The sequence below is a fragment of the Podarcis gaigeae genome (assembly GCF_964106915.1).
Source record: "Podarcis gaigeae genome assembly, chromosome: 2".
NCBI classification, from domain to species: domain Eukaryota; kingdom Metazoa; phylum Chordata; class Lepidosauria; order Squamata; family Lacertidae; genus Podarcis; species Podarcis gaigeae.
Window position 1 is genome coordinate 83387708 of NC_139679.1, and position 25659 is coordinate 83413366.

At 40.4% G+C, this 25659-nt stretch overlaps 1 protein-coding gene and 1 long non-coding RNA gene across 13 annotated transcripts in view; both read right to left on the bottom strand.

The window, feature by feature from the left end:
• The window catches only part of ERC2 (ELKS/RAB6-interacting/CAST family member 2), a 505832-nt gene that overhangs the window by 211428 nt on the left and 268745 nt on the right, over window positions 1–25659 (bottom strand). For all 12 annotated transcript variants that reach the window (XM_083727002.1, XM_083727012.1, XM_083727004.1 and 9 more), the window contains one exon: window positions 1540–1700. In XM_083727002.1, coding sequence (XP_083583128.1) covers window positions 1540–1700 — 161 coding nt within the window. The remainder of the gene's footprint in view (window positions 1–1539; window positions 1701–25659) is intronic.
• On the bottom strand, window positions 17191–24781 carry LOC310838998. The gene is made up of 2 exons (XR_014561282.1): window positions 21458–24781; window positions 17191–21421 (listed from the first exon to the last, which is right to left on the bottom strand). It is a non-coding gene; the product is annotated as an uncharacterized lncRNA (long non-coding RNA).

Below are 25659 nucleotides of genomic sequence, written 5' to 3' on the forward strand. Positions count from 1 at the left end.
ATGCACTAGTAAAAGAATAAATAATAAGTGACTTTATCATCCTTGTCCTGTCACACAGATTAAAACAGTTTTAGTATTCCTCAGGAACGTGATATTCACCCAGACATAATACACTAAAGCTCAGGGCTGTCAGCTATCAAAAATCTTCTTTGACAAAACCCACATCTTTTGCAACCTAGTTTCTATGGCATAGTAGTCCACCTCTTTGGTACTAATATTTAAAACAAGTTATTCCACCTTTAGTGATAATGCTGTCACACAGAAGGAAATCTAATGAGTGGCCTGTGTTCTTTCAGAAATGCAAGAACTGTTTCTTAAGTTAAAATACATATGTCACATCATTTCTAACGTCTAGCTAACTTAATGGACCATTTCCATTTTAAAAGCCTAATTGCTCAAAAGAAAGCTTTGTTGTTTATTTAATGACAAAACATCTCTTTTCAAAGACTACAGGGAAGAAGAGTAGTCCCAGAGATGCTCACTAGGCTCAATAGATATATCAGGGAATATACCCATGGGGATCTGGTTGGCCACAGTGAGAACAGGATACTGAACTGGTTGGGCCACTGGCCTGATCCAGCAGGGCCCTTCTCCTTAGACTGCTGCCAAAGGCTCATTAACAAAGTCTTGACCCCTTTGTGACTAAAGTTAGGACAAACAGAAATGTAAATAAACCTGGTTGCTTATATGGAACTGTTGCGATACCCAGATGTTTTGGATGAGTAAGATTCAAAACCCAGGGGTACTGTGTTTTTAAAGCTTGCAGCTATGATTAATATTTATCATTATAGCTAAGGCTGTGCTGAATAGGACTAAGTAGCAGAGGGGCAGCAAACATGGGCAAATCTGAAGAACTCTGGGTTGGGTTGGGCTTATCTTAAAGATGAGGTGGCTGAGGCTTTGATTTATATCTACACACACACACACACACACACACACACACACTCTTAGCTGCCTGCCCTAGATGAGATTTGACATCCGTTTTGAATTCCTTTGTAATTTGTGACACGTTGCACAGGAAGGATCCCACAGTTAGCACAAATTTGAAAGTCTCTTCTCTTCTTGCCTGTCCTCTGTGTCCATATGAAGGTGGGGGAAAGCTGTCATTGGTGGGGTATTCTGCCACAAATGACAAAGGGAACATTGCCAGGCTGACAAGGGCAGCTGCCTCACTGCTTAAAGCCGAGGCAAAGCTCTTTTTTTTGGGGGGGGGGGGTCCTCAGCCACCTTGTTCTTAACACAGCCTCCATTTTAAGTTCTTCAAAGTCACCCACAGCAAAAGATTAACCCAGTCTTCAAGTGGTGATGGGGATGTTTTGCCCCAGCCCGCAAAGTAGTGAAAAATTCTGAGCCAAATGATTCAGCGCTAATTATTACACATCCCAATGCAGTGAAATCACATACCCCAAAGCACCCCTTGTTCTCATTTTTTTAAGGATGCACACGAAACAAAGTATATCCATAGAGCAGAAAGGGAAAATAAAATGAAAAATCATGTTCCCTTGAATCCTATCAAAATAAAAATATATGTGCACTTACTTCATTTCCAGAATCTCTTCTAACTGTTTTCTCCGTTCTATTCTTAAATTGGCTAGATGTGCTTCTTTCTCACCCAGAGACTGTTGCGTTGAGGCAAGCCGTGCTTTGGTAGCATCCAGTTCTTGTCTGGTCTTATCCAGGGCATTCCTGAGTTCTTCTAACTAAAAAAAGGCATATGAATTAAGTGGTCACAATGGTAATGTGTAAATAAACAGTTAACTCTAAGCCTGGATTCCCCTTCTCTTGTCAAATAAGCAGGCTTTTACATAATAAGGTAATTCAGAAAATTTTATGGCTACCACATTGGGCACTACTTACAATTTTACTTTTTTATTTATTATTTCAGTTATATTACACCTTTTCTCCAAGGAACAAGGAACTGATCTATCCTTTTTACCCTCACAACAGCCCTGTGAGGTAGCTTTGGCTGAGAGGCAGCAACTGGGTCCAAGATTACCCAGTGAGCTTCATGGCTGGATTTGAACCTTGGTCTCCCAGTTCCTAGTCTACCACTTTAACTACTACACCATGCTAAATTTCAACCCTATGGGAAGCCTGAAAGCAGGACTTATCTGACTGACCAGTATGGGAATCTGTTCATAGCAAATATGTTGATTATACATGGTGTCTATATATGTGTGTGTTGCTCACATCTTTGCTTTTTTAATTTTAAAATTGCTCTATGAAATGTTGCAGGAGTGAGAAATTTTCCACACAAAAATTTCAGATTTAAAGATTAAATTGTCAGAGTATCAATACCCAGGTCCAACTTAGACATACTGTTATAGACTGATAATAAATCTAAAAAAATCACGGAGGAGGCAAAGATGGACAGAGTGAATGGAATGTATTTCCCTCCCCCCCCCCTTTTTTTTACCCTTCATATCTATCCATTCCTCTTCACATAAGTCCCTGGACGTTTCACTGTCTATTGATCCCTGTGCCACCACTTTATTTCTCGCTGCCACTACCCAGGCCTTACCTGGTACAATACTGAGTCCAGTCAGGGTTAAATTGGAACATAAACTTCTGCTTATTTATGGCAGTTTAACAAGTGTGGGGTTTCATAAACAGTATCAGTCAATTACATTCATGGGGTGCCTATCCAGACCTATAACTTCCACTACCAGCTCTCACTCACTAAAGCACCTCTCAGATATTTACTTGTCTTCCTAGCCCCTAACTATTCCTGACTCAGCTTATTTCGCTACACTAACTCAACCTACCCACAAACTCTATCCCAATTCACTCCCACTCCAACCAACCACCCAACTCCCAACGAACTCCTTTGCCCCTCCCAGAGCTGGTTTTATAGTTCCTCTGACTCCACCCCCTGGGTTCTGATTGGGTAACCTGTTTAACTATTTCACCTCCAGCACTCTCATATGTTAATATCACAATAAGCTTTTGGGCTCCACGGAGTTCTCTTTGTGGAAAGCTCATGCAACTACTCTACTGAGCCAGGACATGTCCTGTTTGACCAGAAGAGGCACAACAGGTTTCTTGGACTCAGCTCTACTGGGCTGGTGGGCAAGAGGACACAGCCAGAAGTCATATCCTGTAAGCTCAGGACATGGCTGCCATACAGCACACTTTCCTCTTGCCTAGGGGATCCATGGAGTCTGTAGGTAAGAGGGATGAGGCAACAGTCATGCCACTGGAGAGCAGGCCGAGAGGTGCAAATGGGGGGGGGGTGCCTCTGTCCAGGAGCTCCAGTGATTTTTATTGGCTGAGGCTAAGCAACCTCTAGAATAAGAAGCTAACAGCCATATTCTCCAAGTTCAGTTCCCTCCTGCTCACTCCATGCCCCAAGTTGAAGGCAAGCAAACAGGCAGTGCCAGCCCCAGCTGACAGCATACCATGCACACATCTCTCAATTCCAATAGGTTAATAGGAGACTAATGGGGCATACTTAAAAATGACAATATTCCTGCACACTTCTGCGGTACCAATCTCCAGTATAAAGGAACTTCCAGTGTCCTGCCATTCATTTTCCCCTTCAGTGCAGCTCAACATGGGAGACCCACTTTGATAGCAGAAGGATTAGTCATTATACCCTGCTTTCATAGTTATGTCAATTTTGACCTTCAAGATAATCCTGCTACCTTACAGGATAGTTTGCCTAGAAGAGAATTCTCTTTGATGGAAAACAATTAGGCTTGTGATTTTTAAAAAACACACACCAAAAACCACCCCCCCCCCCCCAGGATCTCTAGATAAACTGTGCAAGTAGAGCAGAACAACTCTTTAGCTGGTGTTAAAGTACAGTGCTGTCAGGCTGGCCTCTCTGGTTAATGTCAATAGCACTACGTATAAAAGGTGACTAAAGTGTGTACAAATGTTGATCTTAGGGGAAGGTATGCCTAGAATCATACACACATCTACTATTTCATCCAGCAGGTCAGTTTAAGGGAGAGAGGGCAAACTGGGAGTTTTCTTGCCAAAAATAGATTCCTAGCACACTTGCAACACTATACTCCAGAAGGCAACTTTACCACTTGCATTAATTGTGATATATAGAAATCAGGGATGCTTATCCCATTAGTTTCTGTGAAGCAACAGAAGTGAATGGTGGGTGTCGCAAGACTCACTCTTCATAGGAAGAAAAACACTTTGTGCCTGATGTTGAGGTGTTCACACTTTTAGACTTATTAAAATATACTTGTAAAATAATGCATTTAGATTTCATGATTAACATGAGATACCATGAGCGGATTAATTTAGAATAAAAATGGCATTGTATCTGCAAACTAGCAAAAAAAGAGTGCTAGGCATGTTATTTGCAAAGTAAGATAATCTGCAATTCAACATCCATCCTATTCATTCTTAACAGCACTTATGTTATGAGGTTGTCTCGTTTGTTTCTATCTGACAAATCTACCAAAAACTAAATACTGAAAGCATTTGCTAATGCTCATTTATGATGACTGAATAGGACTTAACCTGAAGTTGTCCAGTCCTGCAAATGGATAAATACAAGAAAACACTTCACTTTATTTATACACACAATGTGGCAGAGCAGAGGTTATATGCTAATGCATGAATCCCAAGGAATAATCTGTACAAACTGTACTGAATAATTTTGTACAGTATTATTACATTTTGCATCCAATTTCCTCACTAAAATGCCAATATATATGGAATAACACTAAGTTATTTTACTTCAGAATATCAGAAAGAGGTAGCTGCATACTGTTACTCATCAGCAACTGATGCTAGATATTATTTGGGTTACGTGGGGCAAGGGGTAAGAGTGCATAATTAATGTGACTTCACAAATTAATCATCTTCCCTTTGCTCACCGTTCCTGGGAGCCTTAAAAACCAACTTTTGGTGGTGCTTGCTTAGCGCTGTCTGAACTGTGTGTTTATAAAGACAAACTAAGACAAACTCAGAGCACACTCTGTACATGTGCAGACTCTCATTTTACATTCTCTATAGCACTGGACAAGCAAGAAGCTGTTCTGAAAACCAAATTGCACCCGTTGAGCATTACTGACTAATGCTCAGAAAGTCTTGAGGGATAATTTTTTATATTTAAATCACTGATTTGAAATAGGTTTCCAAGTTTCTAATTCAAATAACCTTATCTCCATGGATCAGAAGGAATAAACACATATTTTTAAAGCAGGCAAATCTGTAACATGTAAAATAAGCTATTAAAATACTAGTCTCCATTTTTGTTTAAACTTCTTAATTCAATGGCAGGCCAAACATTAACACCTCTGGAAATGATTCTAACTTTCATGTTGTTATTGTTTAGTCATTTAGTCGTGTCCAACTCTTCGTGATCCCATGGACCAGAGCATGCCAGGCACTCCTATCTTCCACTGCCTCCCACAGTTTGGTCAAACTCATGTTGGTAGCTTCAAGAACACTGTCCAACCATCTCGTCCTCTGTCGTCCCCTTCTCCTTGTGCCCTCCATCTTTCCCAACATCAGGGTCTGTTCCAAGGAGTCTTCTCTTCTCATGAGGTGGCCCAAGTATTGGAGACTCAGCTTCAGGATCTGTCCTTCCAGTGAGTACTCAGGGCTGATTTCCTTTCTAACTTTCATATTTACAGTATATTGCTCAAATGTTTGTCATGCATATACAAATAATTACTAAATTCATCCAAATAGTATTTATCTAGGCATACAATGATCAAGGTATCATCCTAAAACATAAGCCATTGCAAGTTTTATTCAAGGTGCTAAGAAAACTGGAACTTCATTCTTAATAGATTTGAAGTCGATGTTAGCTAACGGTCAATGTGCATTCCAGAGACATCCAAATTGGAAACTTCTTAAGGCTAATATATTGTGGATGGGTGGAATTCTTGGATACACAGCTAGATGCATTACTTTCCATTGAAAAATCATTCAGATTAGCATCCAAATGCAGGTCCCTATCCAAATCCTGACCCAGCTACATGCAGCTGAATCAGGATGAGGGACTATCAACCTGGTTGCACATTAAGGATATGCTCCCCTCTTCCGCAACACCTGTTCACTTGTGAATAATTTTACACTTTTTTGCCAATGGGTGTAAAAAAAGACTTCTCAAAGGGGACGGTATTTTGAGGAGATTATCTGCCCACATGTAAAACTGCAGAGATTGTGGAGTATACTATTTCAAGTAAATAAAAATAAAAGAGTTCTGCATTTTTTGTTTTGTTTTAAAAATCAGTTATATTAATTGTCCCTGCTTTCAATTTATATCTGAATGTAATAAATGCAGACCCTCTGCCAAACAGAATCTATGACCCTCTGCCAAACATATTGAGCTAGAGGGGGTTTTTTGTCTATGTACAGGAATGTCAAATACAAGTAACTTTTGAGGTCAAGTATTTTGGTAAAATATGCTGGTTTCTGGGCCAGCCCTTTCAGACTAATATGAGCCTAATCTCCAGCCGAAGGTTTTAGATTATGCTCCTACTGAGTTGTCTAAAAATTCTGTTTACTAAAACAGATGTGTAGAAATATAGAAATCTCAGTGTTCTGGAAATACACGAATTAGAATGCTGGAAAGCTATTTCAGATCAACGATTTAAATCGGCTCCTTTCATTTTTTGGTTATTTAAATAATGATTTAGATCAACAATTTAAATTGATCTACTTTGTCCAATGTGTGAGCTATCTGTAGATTTGCACTTAGTGGAGCCACAGACTGTGCCTGAATTATTAGGACTGCAAGTGTAACAGGTGCTCAGGAGAAGGGAGAACTAGCTAACCATTCACTGCTTCCTCCTAAACTCAGACAGGAGAGTTATGCTGCTTCTATCATAAGTAGGTTCATCCAGACAAACAAACATACGAGATTCATGCAAACAAGCTTGCTCTCTTAGGCTACTTTATTGCAGGTTTTGCCTTACTTCAGGAATGGGGAACATTTTCAGATCAAGGATCACATGACCGGGTAATAAAGGCTTTCTGGGAAATGATATATAATGAACTGAAAAAAAAATGTTTAAAATAACTTTTGGTTTTGGTTTTTTGTTGTTGTTATAAAACCAGAAGCCTTTCTATTAGGAATTATAGGTACCAACATCCCAAAGGAACAGAAAAGACTTTTTCTGTATATGACAGCAGCAGCACGGATGCTACTAGCCCAGAGATGGAAAGAAGAAAGAGTTCCTGCCAGAGAGGACTGGCAAAATAAGCTGTTAGACTATGCCGAAATGGCAAAACTGACCAGGAAACGCAGAGTCCAAGAAGACAAGAAATTCAAGAATGGGAAAAGTTTATAATTTATTTGGGAGACGACTGTAAGCAGATGAAAACATTAGCAGGATTTTAATCCCACTTGTAATGTAACAAATATTATGGACAATGTGGATAGATACAAAATATAGACTATGAAATAATATGCAGTTGGAAATGTTGACAATAGGACCCATGGAAGGGATGAGGGAAAGTCGTGAGATTCAGAGAAATCTCTTTTTATGGATATGTATTTGGCATTGTAACTAATTTGCATTTGTAAAATCAAATAAAAATGATTTCAGAAAAGGATTGCATTACCTTCCAGATAACCTCCTGCGTACCATGTTAGTGATGGGTGGGTTCAGTAGCAAAAATAGGTGGAGCAACAACTATCCATTTTACTTTTGTAAAGCAGACTCACCCACCTGCGGGGATTTTTCCAGGGGACAAGTAAGTATTTCAAAAAACCAAATGTTTCTGCTAGATCTGGTAACATAAACGTGTTGTGGCCAGGGCAGACCTGCTATCCATCCACAGATATGCCTGGCATCCATACATGTTTCTACTTACCACTAAAACAAGGGATAGGGCCCATGTGATGGCTTTGCCCTCTGGGTGATCCAGCTCACATGCGCTGCCCAAATCACTACCTCTGGTTTTGCTGTCTCTCTTCTTGGACCCCAGATTGAAACACATGGTTGCTGCAAGGATGAGTGTGGCTAGGGATTGGAAGACCACTTTGGACTGGCATGAAACACATAAGGCACCTTCCCCTCTTAGAAAAACCAACATTAAGGCTGGCAAAGGGCCAAGCTGAATCAGATACATTTGAAGAGGAGGTTAAGGGGTGATATGATAGCCATGTTCAAATATATAAAAGGATGTCACATAGAGGAGGGAGAAAGGTTGTTTTCTGCTGCTCCAGAGAAGCGGACACGGAGCAATGGATCCAAACTACAAGAAAGAAGATTCCACCTAAACATTAGGAAGAACTTCCTGACAGTAAGAGCTGTTCGACAGTGGAATTTGCTGCCAAGGAGTGTGGTGGAGTCTCCTTCTTTGGAGGTCTTTAAGCAGAGGCTTGACAACCATATGTCAGGAGTGCTCTGATGGTGTTTCCTGCTTGGCAGGGGGTTGGACTCGATGGCCCTTGTGGTCTCTTCCAACTCTATGATTCTATGAAGCTGTCTGGTTTCCCTTCTTCAGCAAAGGGGCTCTGGCTGCCTGGCCAATTTTGGGGAATACAGTTTGGGGAAGTTTTTAATGTTTGATGTTTTATTGTATTTTTAATATTTTGCTGGAAGCCGCCCAGAGTGGCTGGGGAAACGATAATAATAATAATAATAATAATAATAATAATAATAATAATAATAATAATAATAATACTTGCCCTGATGTGCATTGGGTATTGTTTCTTAATGAATATTATATTTCATGGGGTTGTGGTGTGGTTTCTTTTGTAGATCTAAAATAAACGTGTTTTTTTTAAAAAACCGCCAAAATAAATGAGAATAGCACCTGGACATTTTTGCTTCACATCTCAGTTTCTACAAGGATTAGAGACTTATTCTTCTTTTTAAAAAAAAAATTAATTAAAAAGTTATACAACTAGTGTTTATGGTTCATTATGGCCAATGTTCCTCCTTGCTTCCTCCTGCAAAAATTCATATGCACCATCTAGGCAAGCAAAAGGAATGATCAGAACTCAAGGACACACTTCAGCCAAGCCAGAGCACTCAAGGAGCTGAAAAGTAGAACTGGTGAGGCATGTGGCTGGGGAGAGGATGTAGCCTGGGAAAAGTCCTGACATAGAGAACTGGGACTCAGCTACATTGGCAAAGAAAAAGTGCTTTATATGCATTGTATATGCATACTGTGACACCAAATGGCGCTGTGGAGTTCTGATTTTGCCAACCAGATTTCTCATACAAAGTTTACAACGCATTTAACTGAAAAGCTTCTTTGATGTGTCTAGATCATGGGTAGGCAAACTAAGGCCCGGGCGCTGGATCCAACCCAATTGCCTTCTAAATCCGGCCCATGGACGGTCTGGGAATCAGAGTGTTTTTACATGAGTAGAATGTGTGCTTTTATTTAAAATGCATCCCTGGGTTATTTGTGGGGCATAGGAATTTGTTCTTTCCCTCCCAAAAAAATATAGTCCGGCCCCCCACAAGGTCTGAGGGACAGTGGTCTGGCCCCCTGCTGAAAAAGTTTGCTGATCCCTGGTCTAGATCCAGCCCTGGAGAGTAATATCTGGCCCTGAGCCTCAGGTTCTCCACCCCTGCCTTACCTTAATAAGTCTACCCATAACACGTAGATGACACTGCCAGCTTAGAGTAGCAAGTGGAATGGGAAATATATTCTGATTGAAGTTGTGGGGTGCTCTGTTGACAATAAGTGTGAATACATTCATCCAAACCCATAAAATGAAGCAGTCAAGTATTTCAACTAACTAGAACATGGGTTATAGTCCCTGGGTTGTCTCCCATCTTACTCATACTCAGAGCAGTCCCACTGAAATTAATTGGCACAACTAATTCAATTCATTTTTATGGCTCTACTCTGAGTAAAATTTAGTTGGATACAGCTGCTTATATCAAATAGAGTATTAATTACTGTGCTTTTTCTATTCCACCATGAACAAAGGATTTAGATTGTAATCAACATTCTAAACAAGTTTATTTTTTTGTGTACTCTGTCCCCAAGGTTCAAAACAGAAGTGTACGAAAACTTTCACCCACTGCAAGCATGATCAGAACTATTTATATAAATTGGAGCGTGAATTCATGTATGTGATGGGCCTTACAAAAGAGTTTCAATGGTCACTCAAATATGGACAGCGTTTAACAACAACACTTACATATGCTTCTGTAGCCAGCAGAATTTACAGGATTTTTAAAGAAAAGTTTTCCTCTTCAAATATTTCCAGTAAAGAGCAGAGTTTATACAAAATGATTAGGAGTGAGGCTAGTCTAAATATAATATACTTGTAAGGGAAATAACATTTATTTCTCTGAGATCCCAGGCACTGCTGATGGCAGAAGCAAGGCTGGAATGTACAGATAATTATCTTTAAGGCCAGTTGACTGTTAGAAGGCCTACATAATATCACCTTTAAGATCAAGCCAAGACATTCCAGTCTGAATCAGGGTTTATTTATTAAAGGATTTAGCACTTTTAGATCCCATATTGCTTGGAAGACCACCAATTTCCATTCTCAAATATCCAATTTCTCCAATTTCTTGTTACATGCGTAAAACTCTCAGGATCACATCTGCACATTCACAAACGAAGGACACAAAAATACCTTCTCTTTCGCTGACATAAAACTCCATTGGAATCACCTTCAAAGTAAATCTTACAGAGACTCTTCAGTAATTCCTTAAGTATTGTTCATCAAGATATGGCAGAAAACATCAGAGGCATTTCTGCCTGGATGTGTTCAAGTTTTGACTGGACTGGACTGGGCCAGAAACAATCAGATCAAGGCTGACTCCGGAAGGTTCCGGAAAAAGCTTTCAAGACCAATTTTGAGCAGACCAAGAAACAGAAATGATACCCATTTCCAAATGAAAACTAGGACAGCTGAGAGTGACGCACTGAAATAAGAGCTCATCCCTTCCCTTTGATTTTTTAAAAACTTTGTTGTATTGTGCTGTTTTAGTCAATTGCTTCAAGATAACAATGCCTGTGTAACTGTGCACTGTCTTTACCAATTCATGATGCTAAGCTAAATGTTATATCAGATATGCAAGTCAGAAGGCTGAAGTAGATATGATGAGAAATGCATATTATGTTCTTGTTTTTAAAAGTACCGGGGTGTCTTTGTCCTAGGTTGCAACCATGATGAAAGGAGCTTTAACCCTTTCCCACATGCTATTTCCCTAATGAAAACCACCCTCAAAGCTGTTGCTTGCTCCAAGATGCAAAACCCCTTTTATCCACATCATGGTCTTTGAGGTTTGAAGTTCAGGTTTATTCCAATTTCTGTGTGTTGAAAATATATGGAAGATTGTTGTGATATTGAGGAGTTAGTGTGGTGTAATGCACTCCCTCCTTCTATGACCAGTTTACTTTCACCTCTTAGTAGTCAGACTTGCTTTTTCTTCCTTTGCTTTCTGTTTCATTTTTGCTGAGCTGTATCTGTCTCAGACAGTACATGCTGGGCATCTGTTATTCATCTCTAGATAGTCCTTGATGACGTCTCAAGGCCATCCACCTGTTTAGGAAGTATCTGGGATGGCTGCTGTGATGGCCTGGGAATCCGATTCAGAGGCTGAACCGGAGGAATCCCAGCCTGCACAGGAGTCCCCGCCTCCAGGGCCAGCTGAACTGGGGCAGGGCCTTGATTCTGAAGTGCCTGCACCTGTGCTGGATCCTCAGGAGCAGGCACCAGGTGAATCCACTCTGGCTCCAGAGGTGGTTGAGGACTCAGTGCCTACACGTGAGTCTCCCCCTGGGCCCAGTAACCCTTCAGCCTCTCCTGAACTGCAGAGGCTCAGGGCAGAGAGGCGAAGGGAACTGGTTTCTCCCAGGAGGAGTGCTCGCCTTAAGGCCAGGAGAGGCAGGTCTCCTGGGGGCCGGAACTGCCCCTGGCCTCAGAGAAGATAAAGGCCAGTCAGCCCGGTCCCAGGTTGTGGGAGCAACGTCGTTGTTGAGTACCTGTTCCTGCCCGGACCCAGACCTGACCCTCCAGTGTTCCTGTCCCCGCCCGGCTTCCGGCTTCGGACCTCGCCCCGCTCCTTGTGAACTGTTTCCAGGCTAGTGACCCAGGACTGGACTTTGACTACGCCAACGGTAACCTTCCCCCGGGACCAGCACAGCTGCACAGTTATCTATATTGGTTGCCTGCCACTGCACACTTAATATGTCCAAGGATATAAACATGATCAAAAGTGTTGTGGAACCAACACTGTGAGTGTAATTACTAAAACAACCTGTGGTTCAAGAATAATTTAGTGAAATGCAGTATGGTTGATGAGATTAAGACATAAAATGGTGGGGAAAGTCCGTCTCTTGAAACTTCACACATCAATTGCTGTTCTCAGGGGTTCCCAGTAACTGAAAGGACATAAGTTGTCTTTCTTTGATTTGCTTTTTATTTCCTCATCCTATAAATAAAATATATGTATTGAAGAACGGACCTGGTGTGCTTTGTTGCTTTGTCCAAATCAAAAAAATAATCTCTGCCCCTTGGCAGAACATTCCTTTTCATGATTTTGGGGAAGAGTTCCTTTTTTTCTTTGTTGTTCCCCATGGGAAGAAACCTTCACACTTTTTAGTCAGGCTTCAAAACCATTCCAAATATACTGTTCCTATGGAACAGTAACAGCTTTCTGCAGGCACAGCCCTCAACAGGAGAGGAGTGGTAACAGTTATTATAATACTGCTAATATTTTTTTCTGCATATCTTGAGATTCCTTGAATGTAGAGAAAGTTCATAAACCCCTACATTGTCTACAGGCAATCCCATTCCATTGTCCTACCAGTCAGCACAGAACCATCAAGTTTGTTCCTACAGATAATGATAAATTGTATTACTCAAGTAGTTTCTTTCTTTAGAAGCTTCTCAGACATTCTTTTGTGTTAAAAAGAAAAAGGCAGCTGTCATTATCAACCTTCCCCTTCAATATATAACTGCAGTGGTATGTTGCAGCTGTAGTGACAATTTACACGAAGAAACCAAACTGAAGTTCCAGAGGTCTTTCCAGTGGCTTGCATGAATTGGATGTGCACCCAAAGACATGCCCTGAAATCTTCTGCAAAGAACAATAGTTACATGACAGATGCTTAAGTCGACTGATAAGTCAAGTAGAAACTGTTCCTTGAGGATGGAAATATTACTATTTCTCCTCTTTATATATTGTTTCAATACACATCAAGCTATGTGCACAAAGCACTATTTCCATGAGATTCCATAACAGTAAACTTTACTAAGTCTTCAGTCTACTTACCAAAAGTAACATTTCAGTCAATGGTTTTATTATTGCTCTAGTTCCTGTTCTTGGCGTTTCCTACTTTGATACATGTATTTTTTATTTCACCAATATTCCATTTCTCCATAAATAACTTTTCTTTCTTTCTATACACGTTCTTGAACTGTCAAGTGTGCTCTTCTCTCTCTCTCTCTCTCTCTCTCTCTCTCTCTCTCTCTCTCCATATACTTTACTTTATAAGTAGCAAATAGCTCTGATCAATTTTTAAAAGAACTTTTAATCAGCCACAACATTGTCTCAACTAAGTTGGGCAGCAGTTTTTTAAAATATATATATTATTTTTCAAGCAAGCATTTACGAAAACCAAACACATATGCAAATCTGGCTGACCAACTAAAATTCCTGTGTTTAATCAACTAAGAACTGAGTAACAGACCTGCTTTCAAGCCTTTGCTTCCAACAGTTTTCTGCTCTCTCTAGTGCCAGGACTGAGGGCATGTTGAATTTGCTCCCACAAGATGTACTGATGACTACCAACAAGGACAGTTTTGAAAGAGGATTAGATAAATGCATAGAAAAATAAGCCTATCCATGGTTAGCAATCGTGAGCACTACATATTACTGTATTTTTCTGTCTTTTTCGGACTCCAGACTGAGAAAATGGGGGAAACTGCCCTCATGTATAAGACAACCCCAATTTTTAAACTTAATTTTTCAAGAAAATATCCTAATCTTATACACAGGAAAATATGGTACCTTCAGGATCAGAAGCAGCATGTGTCTGAATACCAGTTTGGGCGGGGAGGGAAGAGACACATAAGCATGGAGAGTGCTATTGTTCTCACATCCTACTTATGGCTCTGCGGAGACATCTGGTAGGGACTCTGGGAACAGAATGCTGGACTAGAGAGGACTTTGGTCTGATCAAGTAATGATTCTGTTTCTCATAGAGGAGGCACAAATGGTGTGAGCACCTTACCTATATCCCCCAGTGAGGTAGACAAATATGAGAGCTGAAGGCTAAGCCTTCTCCTCAGGTTCCAAGTCAACCAAACTTCTAAAAAGTCCAGGTTGTTGGACCCAATACTGAGGCTTCCATCCACGAGACCTGACTAGGGAAAGAAGGTGAGAAGTAGAAAGAAATGCTGCTGACTCAATGATGGAAATGGGCAGAGAGCCACCTTACACTAATTTTCTCGTCCAGACATTGTCAGTGGGAGGTTTTATAGGACAATGGCATAATAAGAAATTTATGACAAGCATGTCCAAACAATGCAGAACATCCCCCCCCCCCACAACACAGGGCATTCCAACAACTTTAAAGCCAGTGACAATTTTAAAAACAGTTGAAACAAGATTTCCTTTAAAAAAAACCAAAAAAACCCCCACAAAATCCTGTCCCAGGAATTTTTAAACTATTGGTATTCTCCTGAATAAAACATATAGCACCTAATAATGTTTAGGAAAGAAGGCCATACAATTATCCACATGCATGGTTAAGTTAAAGCCAAACTGAAGTAAATATGATTTATTCCCACTCAAGTGCACAGAGGACTATAGCCCAAGGGAGGACAAATGACTGAAAAGATGTGTCATAATCTGTACCTTGACGAAACAGAAACAACAATAAATGGTGTTAATTATTAGTCCTCAGGTAGGCTCAGCAAAGACATTAATGACCAAATTCATTCTCAGACCCAGTTCCTCATTTGTAGAATGGATATAATTGTGCTTATCAGAAAGGATCACTGTGAGAATGAAAGCACTAAGGACAATAAAGTAGCTTGTACAGCTTTAAGCCCCACATATAATAACTGCAATTTTAAAATAAGCATATCCGAGCTATGCTAATAAAAGCTTGGGTTTTTATATTACAATTCATATACTGTAAGAGAGCTTATTATGTATCTAAATGTTGTGTGCACAAAGAAATCAATGTGATTGTCAAGGTTGCAGATCTCCTGTGGCAGTTAAGCAGTAGCATGATGCTTGTTCATTTATTGCAGAAGTCTCAAGTTGGTATGATTTGGGCTTTCACATGCCCCTTCCTGTTTTACTGAACAGATAAAGTAATTAGTGAAGTGGATTTCTACTACATTAATTAGACTGTAGCATTGCCCAGGTGATTTGAACTGTTCTGGGAAAGAATGAAGGATTTCAACTGAATGGTCAAAGATACACTTTTTTCAAACATGGTGCAGCCAGTTTGCTCATTAATTGTCCCATATGGTAGGGAGGAGAGATGGCAAGCCCAAATATTTAGCAAGCCCAAAATGAATGGGCCGTTAACACAGCCATCCAGAGAAGCCATCCTGCTAACTGTATTGCTTTAAAAAATGGAAAATGGCTATGCCATGGTCATTCCACCATGATTTCTCCTCTTTAATTTAAATTAAATTTGCAGCCCAACCTGCAACTAATCCTTTGAGTAATCCTGCTTGGAAGTAGAGCGCCAGCAAGGAGCAGTGGTTAGAGTGTTGGACCAGGCATGTTGGTGACCGGGGTTCAAACCCCAACTCTGTTATGAAGGTCACTGTGTGACCTGGGGCCATTCACGGCTTCTCCGCCTAACCTACCTCATAGGGTTGTTGTGGGGAGGGGGAGGGGGAGGACCACATAGACCACCTTGAGCTCGTCCATCTGTTGAATAAAAGGGAAGGTTCATTGCTAAATTCATTGTTTTCCTGGCTGCAGGACTATGCACACTTACAGTGGAGTAAGTAAGGACTGGGATCTGAGGGCAGGAAGAAGAAGAGGAATTTGGATTTGATATCCCGCTTTATCACTACCCGAAGGAGTCTCAAAGCGGCTAACATTCTCCTTTCCCTTCCTCCCCCACAACAAACACTCTGTGAGGTGAGTGGGGCTGAGAGACTTCAAAGAAGTGTAACTGGCCCAAGGTCACCCAGCAGCTGCATGTGGAGGAGTGGAGACGTGAACCTGGTTCACCAGATTATGAGTCTACCGCTCTTAACCACTACACCACACAGGAGGAAAGGTCAGCATTGGGAGGAAAGGGAGGGAAGATCAACATGGAGTTAGGGGAAAGGGAAGGGTGGGGAGATCAACAGTGGCAGTCTTGGCTTCTCTTCATCCTCCTCCAGCTGCCACCCCTCTCTGGCCTTGGTGAAAAGCAAATGGTGTTGCTGCTGCAAAGCAGCCTCTGGACAAAAAGGAGGCAGAAGCCAAAAGGAGAAGGAGAAGGAACAGCACCTATGTGCACCGGGGGTTGCATCTGTCACTCGTGGATCAGAAAGTTCCTGCCATCCAAGGCGGTCATCTAATGTGTCCTCATGGGCAGCCTGGCCCTCGGCTAATCACTGGGGAAGCAAAAATTCTACATGTGATAGTGATTCCTTCCAGTGAAGGACATAAATATAGGCAGCTAGACCAGTAGAACTTTGTATGGTTATGATGTTCTGAAGATGTTAAGAAGAGTATGTCCAGTGGATCTCTTGTACCAGACCAGGAAAGTAGACTTCTGGGAGACTCGAGCAGGTGCACAAATATGATAGCTCTTATTAAATCAGTTAATAGAGCAATCCGGCATTCCAGCTGTGGATCACTCTTGCCCTGGAGTGGACTAGTGCTTACACTGGCTAGCTTTCAGTGCCAGATGAAACCATTTCTGTCCTGCTGGGCCTTTCAAGTGCAGGCAATGCTCGTTTTGCATGGGGCGGCTTCCAAGTAAAGAGTTCTGTTCCACCCTCCCCCACCCAGTTGTGCCTCCATCCCTCCCTGTTAGTGATGTTTTAGAGACATTTTCGGGTCACTACCGGGTTCGGTGCAATGTGTGTGTGTGTGTGATTGTGCGTCAATTGGATGCACATAAATTGGCCATTGCTTATCATCACCTTTGGCCTATGTATGATGGAGGGTAGTGTGTACTGAAATTTAGTGACTTGTTTGCTTGTATAATATTTTTATTTATTTTTATGTTGACCTGTTTTTGTATGTTGTGACTCACTCTGAGATCTTTCTACAATGAAGGGCGGGATATATTTTTTAATAAAATAAACTATATCCATAGTCTGTGATAACTGCTTATTAACTTTTGGAAACCACGGAGGACCACGTTGGTCTAGCAAGGCGAACAGTCTATTATGGGCTTGTTCCAAATGCAACATATGTATAAGGCTCAACCACCCCCATGTGGAAAATGTTATGTCAGAAACTTCATTTATATTTGATTTATTGCATAAGGTAATGCATTTTGGACCAATGGAAAGAAATCCAGTATTCAATGGAAAGCAACATTTATATTGCAGTCATTAACATTCACACGTAAAATTTACTGCCAAGATATCACATGAGAGGAAGACTCACAGAAAACAAGGTTCTGCATGGGTCAGACTGTTCCCATAGTTCAGCAGTGCAGGAGTCAGGAGGACATGGCCTCCTAATTCATATCCACAACATTGCAAGGATAAACAAAGAAAGGAGATGTCATACTTCATCTCGATTCTAGAGCTGTCTGCAAAGCTGCAGGGATATCACCAGAAAGATCAGTTTGCTTCAACCTAATATACAAAACAGATTGTGCACAGGTCTTCCACCACCCCTTACCCCACCCCCTGGTAACATTGTGTAACCTAAGGGATTTTCCTAGCTTTAGAATACATACCACAATCTAGCCCTTTCCCTCAACACCCCACAATCCATAGCTGATAAATATTACTTATCATCCAATTGAAATGCAGCTAATTCTAGGCCAAAATCATCAGCTGTTTAGCCTTACATACCAATGTACCGCAAATGTTTAGGCCAGGAAGGGAAGAATTAAGCAGTATCAAATTTACACAGAAGAGGGAATTTTGGAAGGTAGAATGTACAGCAATTACAGGAGCTGGAATTAATCCAGCACACTGGGATTAACATTCTTACTGTAAAGGCAAGGACCAAGGGATTGTTAATGACCACATGTGGTCTTTATATCACCTCTGAAGGATAGCACCTCCTGTAATTCAAAGCCTACTGTCCAAAACATCATCACGGCTTCCCTATGGTATCTCTGGACAGGTTTACCAACCAAATACTAACCCAAGCTGACCTCCCTTAGTTTGAGAAATGTAACAGGAATACAGCACAGGAAATGCAGCTCCAAGAAGAAAAGAACAGGTGGTGGAAAAATAACAGCTCTACTGGGAATGTTTTGTGAAGTTACTTGCATGCTCTGCTGGCATTACAATGCCAGTGGTGGGCTAGAGAAGGGCCACTGAACTGAAATTCAATCCTGGCAAGATCGAGGTCCTGTAGGTGGAGCGGTTCCCAGGCTTTTAACTCATTCTGGGTGGGGTTGGACTCCCTCTGAATCCATTGCTGTCTCGGGAGATCCAGTGGCAAGAACACCCTTCACCAGCTTCAGCTGCTCCTGGACAGGGACAGCACTGCTTCAGTCACCAACACACTGGAAAATTCAAGACTCAGCTACTGTGATGTTTTCTGTATGGGGCTGCCCTTGATATAGGTCTGAAAGCTTCAGCTAGTGCAGGATGCAGACAGAAGGTTAATGAGTGATGTACCTGGCCAGGGAAAGGTAACACTATTGTTGAAGGGACCACACTGGCTGCTTGTTTTTGTTTTAAGGAAGCTTACCCAGACATTTAATTTTATTGTGTATATATTTAAAAACTTGATTTTATCTATATTTTGATAGTTTTATTATGCCTACTGTTTTTAAAGTCTCTTCGTTTTAATAGCACTGCTTTGTATTCTTTTATGTAAATAGATTCAGGGTTTTCATTAAGCAGTAGATAAACTTTGCTAAATAAATAAAATAACTTGAACTACCTACATGTAAGTAAATATCTTATATGCCTTCAATGTTATACCTTGAAGTAGAATTGTTGCATCAACACTATTTTACAGGAAAACTTAAAATACGGGATATTTCCATGTCTTACTTTTGAAATACAATAGTTTAATATTTAAGAGAGAATATGCAAATGGATTCTTTTACAGTTATCAGAAGATGGTACAGTGGTACCTCGGTTTAAGAACAACCCTGTTTACAAACTATTCAGTTTACAAACTCCGCAAAACCAGAAGTAGTGTCCTGGTTTGCGAACTTTACCTCAGTCTAAGAATCGAAGCAGAATGGTGGAAGGGCACCGGCAGCGGGAGGCCTCATTAGGGAAAACACACCTTGGTTTAAGAATGTTTCAGTTTAAGAACGGACTTCTGGAACAGATTAAGTTCGTAAACTGAGGTACCACTGCATTTGACAGCACTTGTATGTTGTATTTCTATTCACATGTCATTTGGCCTTTTCATATAAAAGAAATTATTGGGCAATACTATGATAATGTCAGAAGTGTGGTCTTTGAACTCATTTGACACACTCTTGTGAAGGGTGAGTTGTAAATGTGCAACAAGCACTTACTGTGGGAACAACTGAGGAACAAAAACAAACACAGTATACTAAACTTTGATAGAAATTTTCGCACAAACTTGTGAAAGTGTGAAAAAAGTGAAACAATGTGCGAATGCAGAGATCTTTATTAGATCCTGTTGTGCTGTAGAAGATTGCATCTCTTAGTGGTTTGAGATGGAAATAGTGCAATATTGTTCAGACCGAGGTCAAATGTATTTAAGTCCTGGCACTTAATAAAAATGAAATAGGCTGATATTCAACTTTGCTGAGCACTTCTGTCACCCATTGGCTTCAATGGGATTCATGGGTTCTCAGCACTTCTGAAATTACTTTTCAATGAAAACACATTTCCTTTTTGAATATAGACTTGCATCTGTTTTCCTAAATTCACTTATACTCAATCTTTATAGACTTCCTCTGAGCTGTAAATCTACGTTACATGCTTTCTTCATTTGTTTGCTAGACAAACTGCCCTTGAGAGTTGTCCTGAATCTAAATTCTTCCACCGTTGGCCATAAAATATTTCATTGCCTCAAAGTAAGCAAAGGAGTGGGGGTAGGAAAAATGGGGTTTGCGGAAGAAATTGCCGCTTTTCAGTACAGATTGTCAAAAACAAGATGCGGAAATATAGAGAAGACAATTGGGAAAGTTAAGGGAAGTGGCCCAGCTTTCAGCTGACAGATGGAAATGAGCACAAGAGGGAGTAGGGCTTAAAAAAAAAAAGTTAGAGGAGACCTTTCATGAAGGAAAGTTTGCAGCTCTCAAGCAATATGTTCTGTTTGCTGATGACGCCAGATGTTTCCATTCCTGCTCTCCAGACACTGCATTCTTCTCTGCTTCATTTCTGCAGCTTGAATGGTTTGAGCTTTGCAATGCCAGTGTACCAACAGTAATATTATTACTAAGAGAATTAAACTGCATACTTTCATCCAATATGATGAACTGTTCCTTACCACATCTACCAGCATTTTCAAGACTGTTCATGAAATTTAGGGACTGTTCACATTTTATGAACAGATGAATGCAGATTAACTTTATAGTTTATATTGGGGTGAACACTGACCACAAGATTCACTTCAGACCCTGCTTCAGCAAAGAGCAAGATTTGGTCCAAAGTGCTTCAGGGGAAGTCTGACTTGGCTTGTGGGTCTGACCCAGAATTTTGATTAAAATAAAAAACAAAAAACAAAGCTTTGTGCTTTCCTCATTCACTATTATGGGGCAATCAAAAGGCTATTGCCTTCCTTATTTTTGACAAAACTGAATGAAATTTGACAGCATCTTAGCCCCCTTGAGTGGACAACTTCTGCCAAATTAAAAATAGGTTCAGGCTTTTTTATACTAGATATGCTTAAGATTTATTTTTTTCTCTTGCAAAAAGGAACCGTTCCTGGCTGTATATTTGCAGGCATGGTAGCCTCATCTGAGGGAACAAATTCTGACAAATTTCAGAAGGGTAGATGCAACTGCTTTTCTGCAAGGGAAACCTTTACAAGTATAGTGTTTTTAAAAAGGATTCACTTTATCTCCCTTTCTGTTTTATGGGTTATTTGTATGAAAACAGCATACACCCATCATAAAAGTGCCCTCAGCTAAGAAGCTTGCCACATTACAGGCAAAGAGGTCCTACAGCTTTTGTGCTAGGCAACCTTAAGATTGATTTGGAGGGGACCATTTTGTTACAGAAAGAAGCGTCATAGAAAATAACCCTAGGCAATTTCAGAAGGATGAGTGCAAGGGGTAAGGCGTTATGATAGACTGGGGAGGGAAAACAAGTGTGTTCTGCTCAGTTGGTATCACAAGTCACACAAACTAAGAGCAAAACTGATGGGTGGACAGGAAGATTTGAAGGCCCAGCTTTTTCCAGACAAACACTACTAGTAAACTAGTAGTGTTTACTACTAGTTTTACTAGTAAACACTACTAGTAAAAGAGCACAAAACAGGCAAGAGCAAGGGGATATAATACTCTAACAAACCTCCACAACCCCCGAGTTAGGAGTGGGAAACTTCTGGCCCACAAGACTCATTGGCACAAGTACCAATTTGGCCTGCAAAGCCATCTCTCCAAAACCATGGCCACCTGTCCCACACCTGGCATCACTGACTGACAGGCCCTGGCCAAGCCTGCTAGGATGGATTGTGCTTAGGTGATCCCACTAATGCACTTCATTACGCAGCCAGTCCCTGATGAAAGCAGGGCTTCAAGCCTGAGCTGATGAGCTGACTAAAATTTGCTTCTATAACAGTCTGAAGTAACTGGAAAAGGATGCCTATGAGAGCTGTGGAAATGGCCTCTTGAAATTAATTGGAAGGGGAGTGGATTTCACTACATTTATCCAGGGAGGGGAGAAATCCTCCAGCAGTATTTTGGGGAGGGGATTGGCACCAGCAGTGACAGTAGCACACTGTTGCAAGGCCTGCCTCAACCATTGGTGGCCAATATCCAGAGAAAATTATGTGAAGTGGCCTTCACCGTCTCCCCCTTGAGACGGACAAGATAAAGAAAAATCTCAGAAACTTTCTCAGCTATGTTTTCTGAGAAATGCCAGCTCAACTCCACTGCAAACCTTTCCACAAAAACACCAAAAAAGGTCAAATGTGGGAGTTTTAATTTAATCATCAACAAGCATTTTTAGCATGCAAGGCATTTTAGGACCTTTTCATCCTTCAGCTCCCTCACCATTTTGGGAAGTCACATTTTAATGATGAGGACAGGGGCTGAGAGATGCTGATACGAAATGTTCAGTGAATCTTAGACTGAGCTAGGACTGGAACAAATGTTTCCCCTTGTTAGACTCAAGCTTCTTTGTGCTCAACCACATCAGCACTCCTCACAACCTCAGCTGACTATGCAGTAGCTGAGTACTGTTGCTGATGCTTCAATGGACAGCTTAAAACATGCAGTACAGAAATAAAAGTGATTATAAAAAATAATGCATATAGAGGGACTAAAGCTCACTCATATTAAAGCTCACTCAGTACCCAGGGCTGCAATGTTCTGCTCACTTACTTGGGAGTAAGGGCCACTGAACTCAAATGGACTTACTAGAGATATATAGGTTTGCTCTGAATGCAACATATAAAACATATCAAGGTGACATATAAAATCAAATGTAAAGAAAACTTAAACTTGGCTGTTTTGTCCTACAGGATTTGACTTAGATTACAGTTTGAATTTCTCTACGTTATTACTCAAACCTGCTTGACTGAGCTGCCACGAAACTTTAATACATATTTTAACTGCTTGACAGTCTGAACATAAGCAGAAGGCTTTTTAATGCCAAAAGGAGGCTTAACATGCAATTACTTTTAAATATATATATATTTAAAAATGGATCTATAAGTAGAGCTCCATAACAGCAGAAGCTGATTTTTTTAAACTGATTTTTAGACGACAAAAGACATAGCAGTTGAGGAAACAAATCTCTAATGGTTTGTTTATCTACCATCAAAGCACAGTTTCTATGTGAATTCCATTTATTTCAATGGGACACACATAGGTGACACTCTCAGTGAACTCCATATCATATCTACAGGTATCAAAGTGCCCTGTGCAGTATTATATTTGAGAATTGTTTCTCTAATCAGAAGCACAAAAACATGGTATATTAATTTGGTTCACAGTTCAGAAAAGAGGTATTAAATATGCCTCCAGTACAATGCAAGGCGTGTTGTCGTTTTTAAATTACCATGATGTTATATATAGACTGTAACTGTACTTTTATGTGGTGGTATCAAGTTTTCATCAAGTCTTCTTGATGAAGAAGACTTCTTGGGCTAAAAATGAAACACAAAGTCCATCTAATACTAATACTGCACAAGTACAATTTCAAAAACCTTGACATTGCAAGAAACCGTTATGTCTTTTGGCTTTGGCTGTAATTCTTCATAGCTTACATTCGTGTTTTAAAACTTTGCTATATATAGGCAGAATAAAATTAACTATTGTTAGCTCTTGTACACATATAAAATAAATTTTACGTGTGTGTGTGAAAGAGAGTGTGATCTTCATTTTAACACTAGAAATTAGGAGACAACTCCTGTCCTGATTAATTAGCTCTGTCTCGCTGCTCTGTTCTACCTGCCTTCTAGTTTAAATTTGAAATTGATGCAGTTGTGGTTTGCCGTTTCACAGTTTGCCATTCACATGCTTTTTCTCTTTCTCCTTATGCAGGTTGCCAATGCTAACTGTTACATATGTGCTTTGATTAAAACATGGCCTCAGCATTCATGTTCATGCAATTGCCCTATTGCATCAATATCACTATCACATGTGTACATTGCTTACATCACTATACAAAAAGAAATGTTGCTGCAATCACATCATGGTTCTTTTGCATGGTATTTAACCAATGTACAAATGCACTCATGCACATCTGTAACCTATATTGAAAAAGGACATGAACTGAAAACTACAGCCAACTTTGAATGCACAGTAGTATGACCTAAGTCCAGAAACAAAATATAAACAAACAAAAATGACAAATGACTAACATAGCAGTGGCACTCCACAACCAGATCAAGTAATCTGGAACTCATAAATCAACAGATAAATTAAAATGGGGAGAACTAATTGAAACCAAGGGCTGCATTTAAATGTTTAAAGGCAAATCTTTCTGCTTATGCTAGTGGCTCAAGCCCCCATCCAAGAAACCTAACAGTCTAATTTTCACATCTGGGCAAATGTTTCCCTGCCACTCATCACACATCTAAGAAGTAAAAAACAACAATACCAAATGCATTTCTTAAAATACAATGAATGGAACATTTGCATGAAAACCCAAAGGCTTTTTCAGACAAAAGCAGCAGTTAGCTCCCTCCGCCAAGTCCAAGGAAGTGTTACCCCAAAGTCTAGGTGCAGAGTTGAAAATCTATACTTCCACTCATATTTCTCCTGGGCTGCAAGTGATATAAAATGCCCTATGAACTCCAATTCTGAGGTGAGATAAGAGAATTCTCCCTGCAGGCAGGCAAACAGCGAAGAGGTCTATAGGAACAGCTTCTTCTCACAAACAGCCAACTCACAGTCGACAAGCAATTCTCATATCCCCAGGCTTTACAGCAAATATTCAAGCAACAACCAGATGTGGACCTGGGAGGCTCTGTAAAACAATCTTCGACTTTCCAACCTTTCCCCCTTAAGAAACTTGCACACACACACACAGAGCTTATCCCCAGGACCATTCAGGGTTAGGGAAAGCGGTGCCAGTTTCTTCCTGTGTTGATGCACTGTCACTAGTGCTGCAAGCATAACTAGTGACTCTCAACATGTAAATAAGCTCCACCCTTCAATGCAGATTAAGTGTCCATGGAGTCAATTTTTCTGACAGTATCTGTTTCATATCACTAGGTGGCTGCAATTTGAGGCTTAACATTTCCTAAATATAAATGACTATGTCTCTGTGTGTTCCTATATCTCTGAAAAACTCTTAACAAGGGGAAAGAATAAAAGAAAATAGGAAACAATTATCACAATTAGAGTATTCTTTATTTTAAAAAACCAAAACCAGGTCTTGGCTGTTACAGCTTGCATCTTCATCCAAATCTTTTCTTTGGCTTTCGTTTCCTTCCCAAATGTTGCTTTGACTTTTCAGCTCAAACAAAACCAAAGTTCAAACTGAAACTTCGCCAAAACCAAAACTGTTTCTCCAGAATCAGGGTCAAACTATGCAAAACTCAGGAGTTCCTTTTGTAACTATAAATCAAGCCAGCCTTTCCAAGATGACTCATAAGCTGATTGGTATATCTGGCTTGAACTTCATTTATCACGGTTTGCTAAAGTTCTAGTCATATTCGCTTTTCACTTGAAATTGCATCACTTTTTCCCAGAAGAGACAAGTTCAAAGCCAATGAGGTACTTAACTTTCCCTTCTGCTGATCTCAGTGTAAAGACAGTGCAGTCACTGAGATCGGGCATTCATTACCATAATAAGCAGTAAGAATCTCATGTGTATTTCATTCCTTTCATATTTGCATGTTAAACAAAATGTTGGGAAGCAAGGTGAAGAAGGGCAAAGCTCCTGTCAAGCTAGCAGGGCCAAATGCAAGTTCCTTTATGTGCTGTGTTTCATCATATCCTTAACTTTGGCAGAAAACAAATGCATGGACAAAGAGAAAGTTA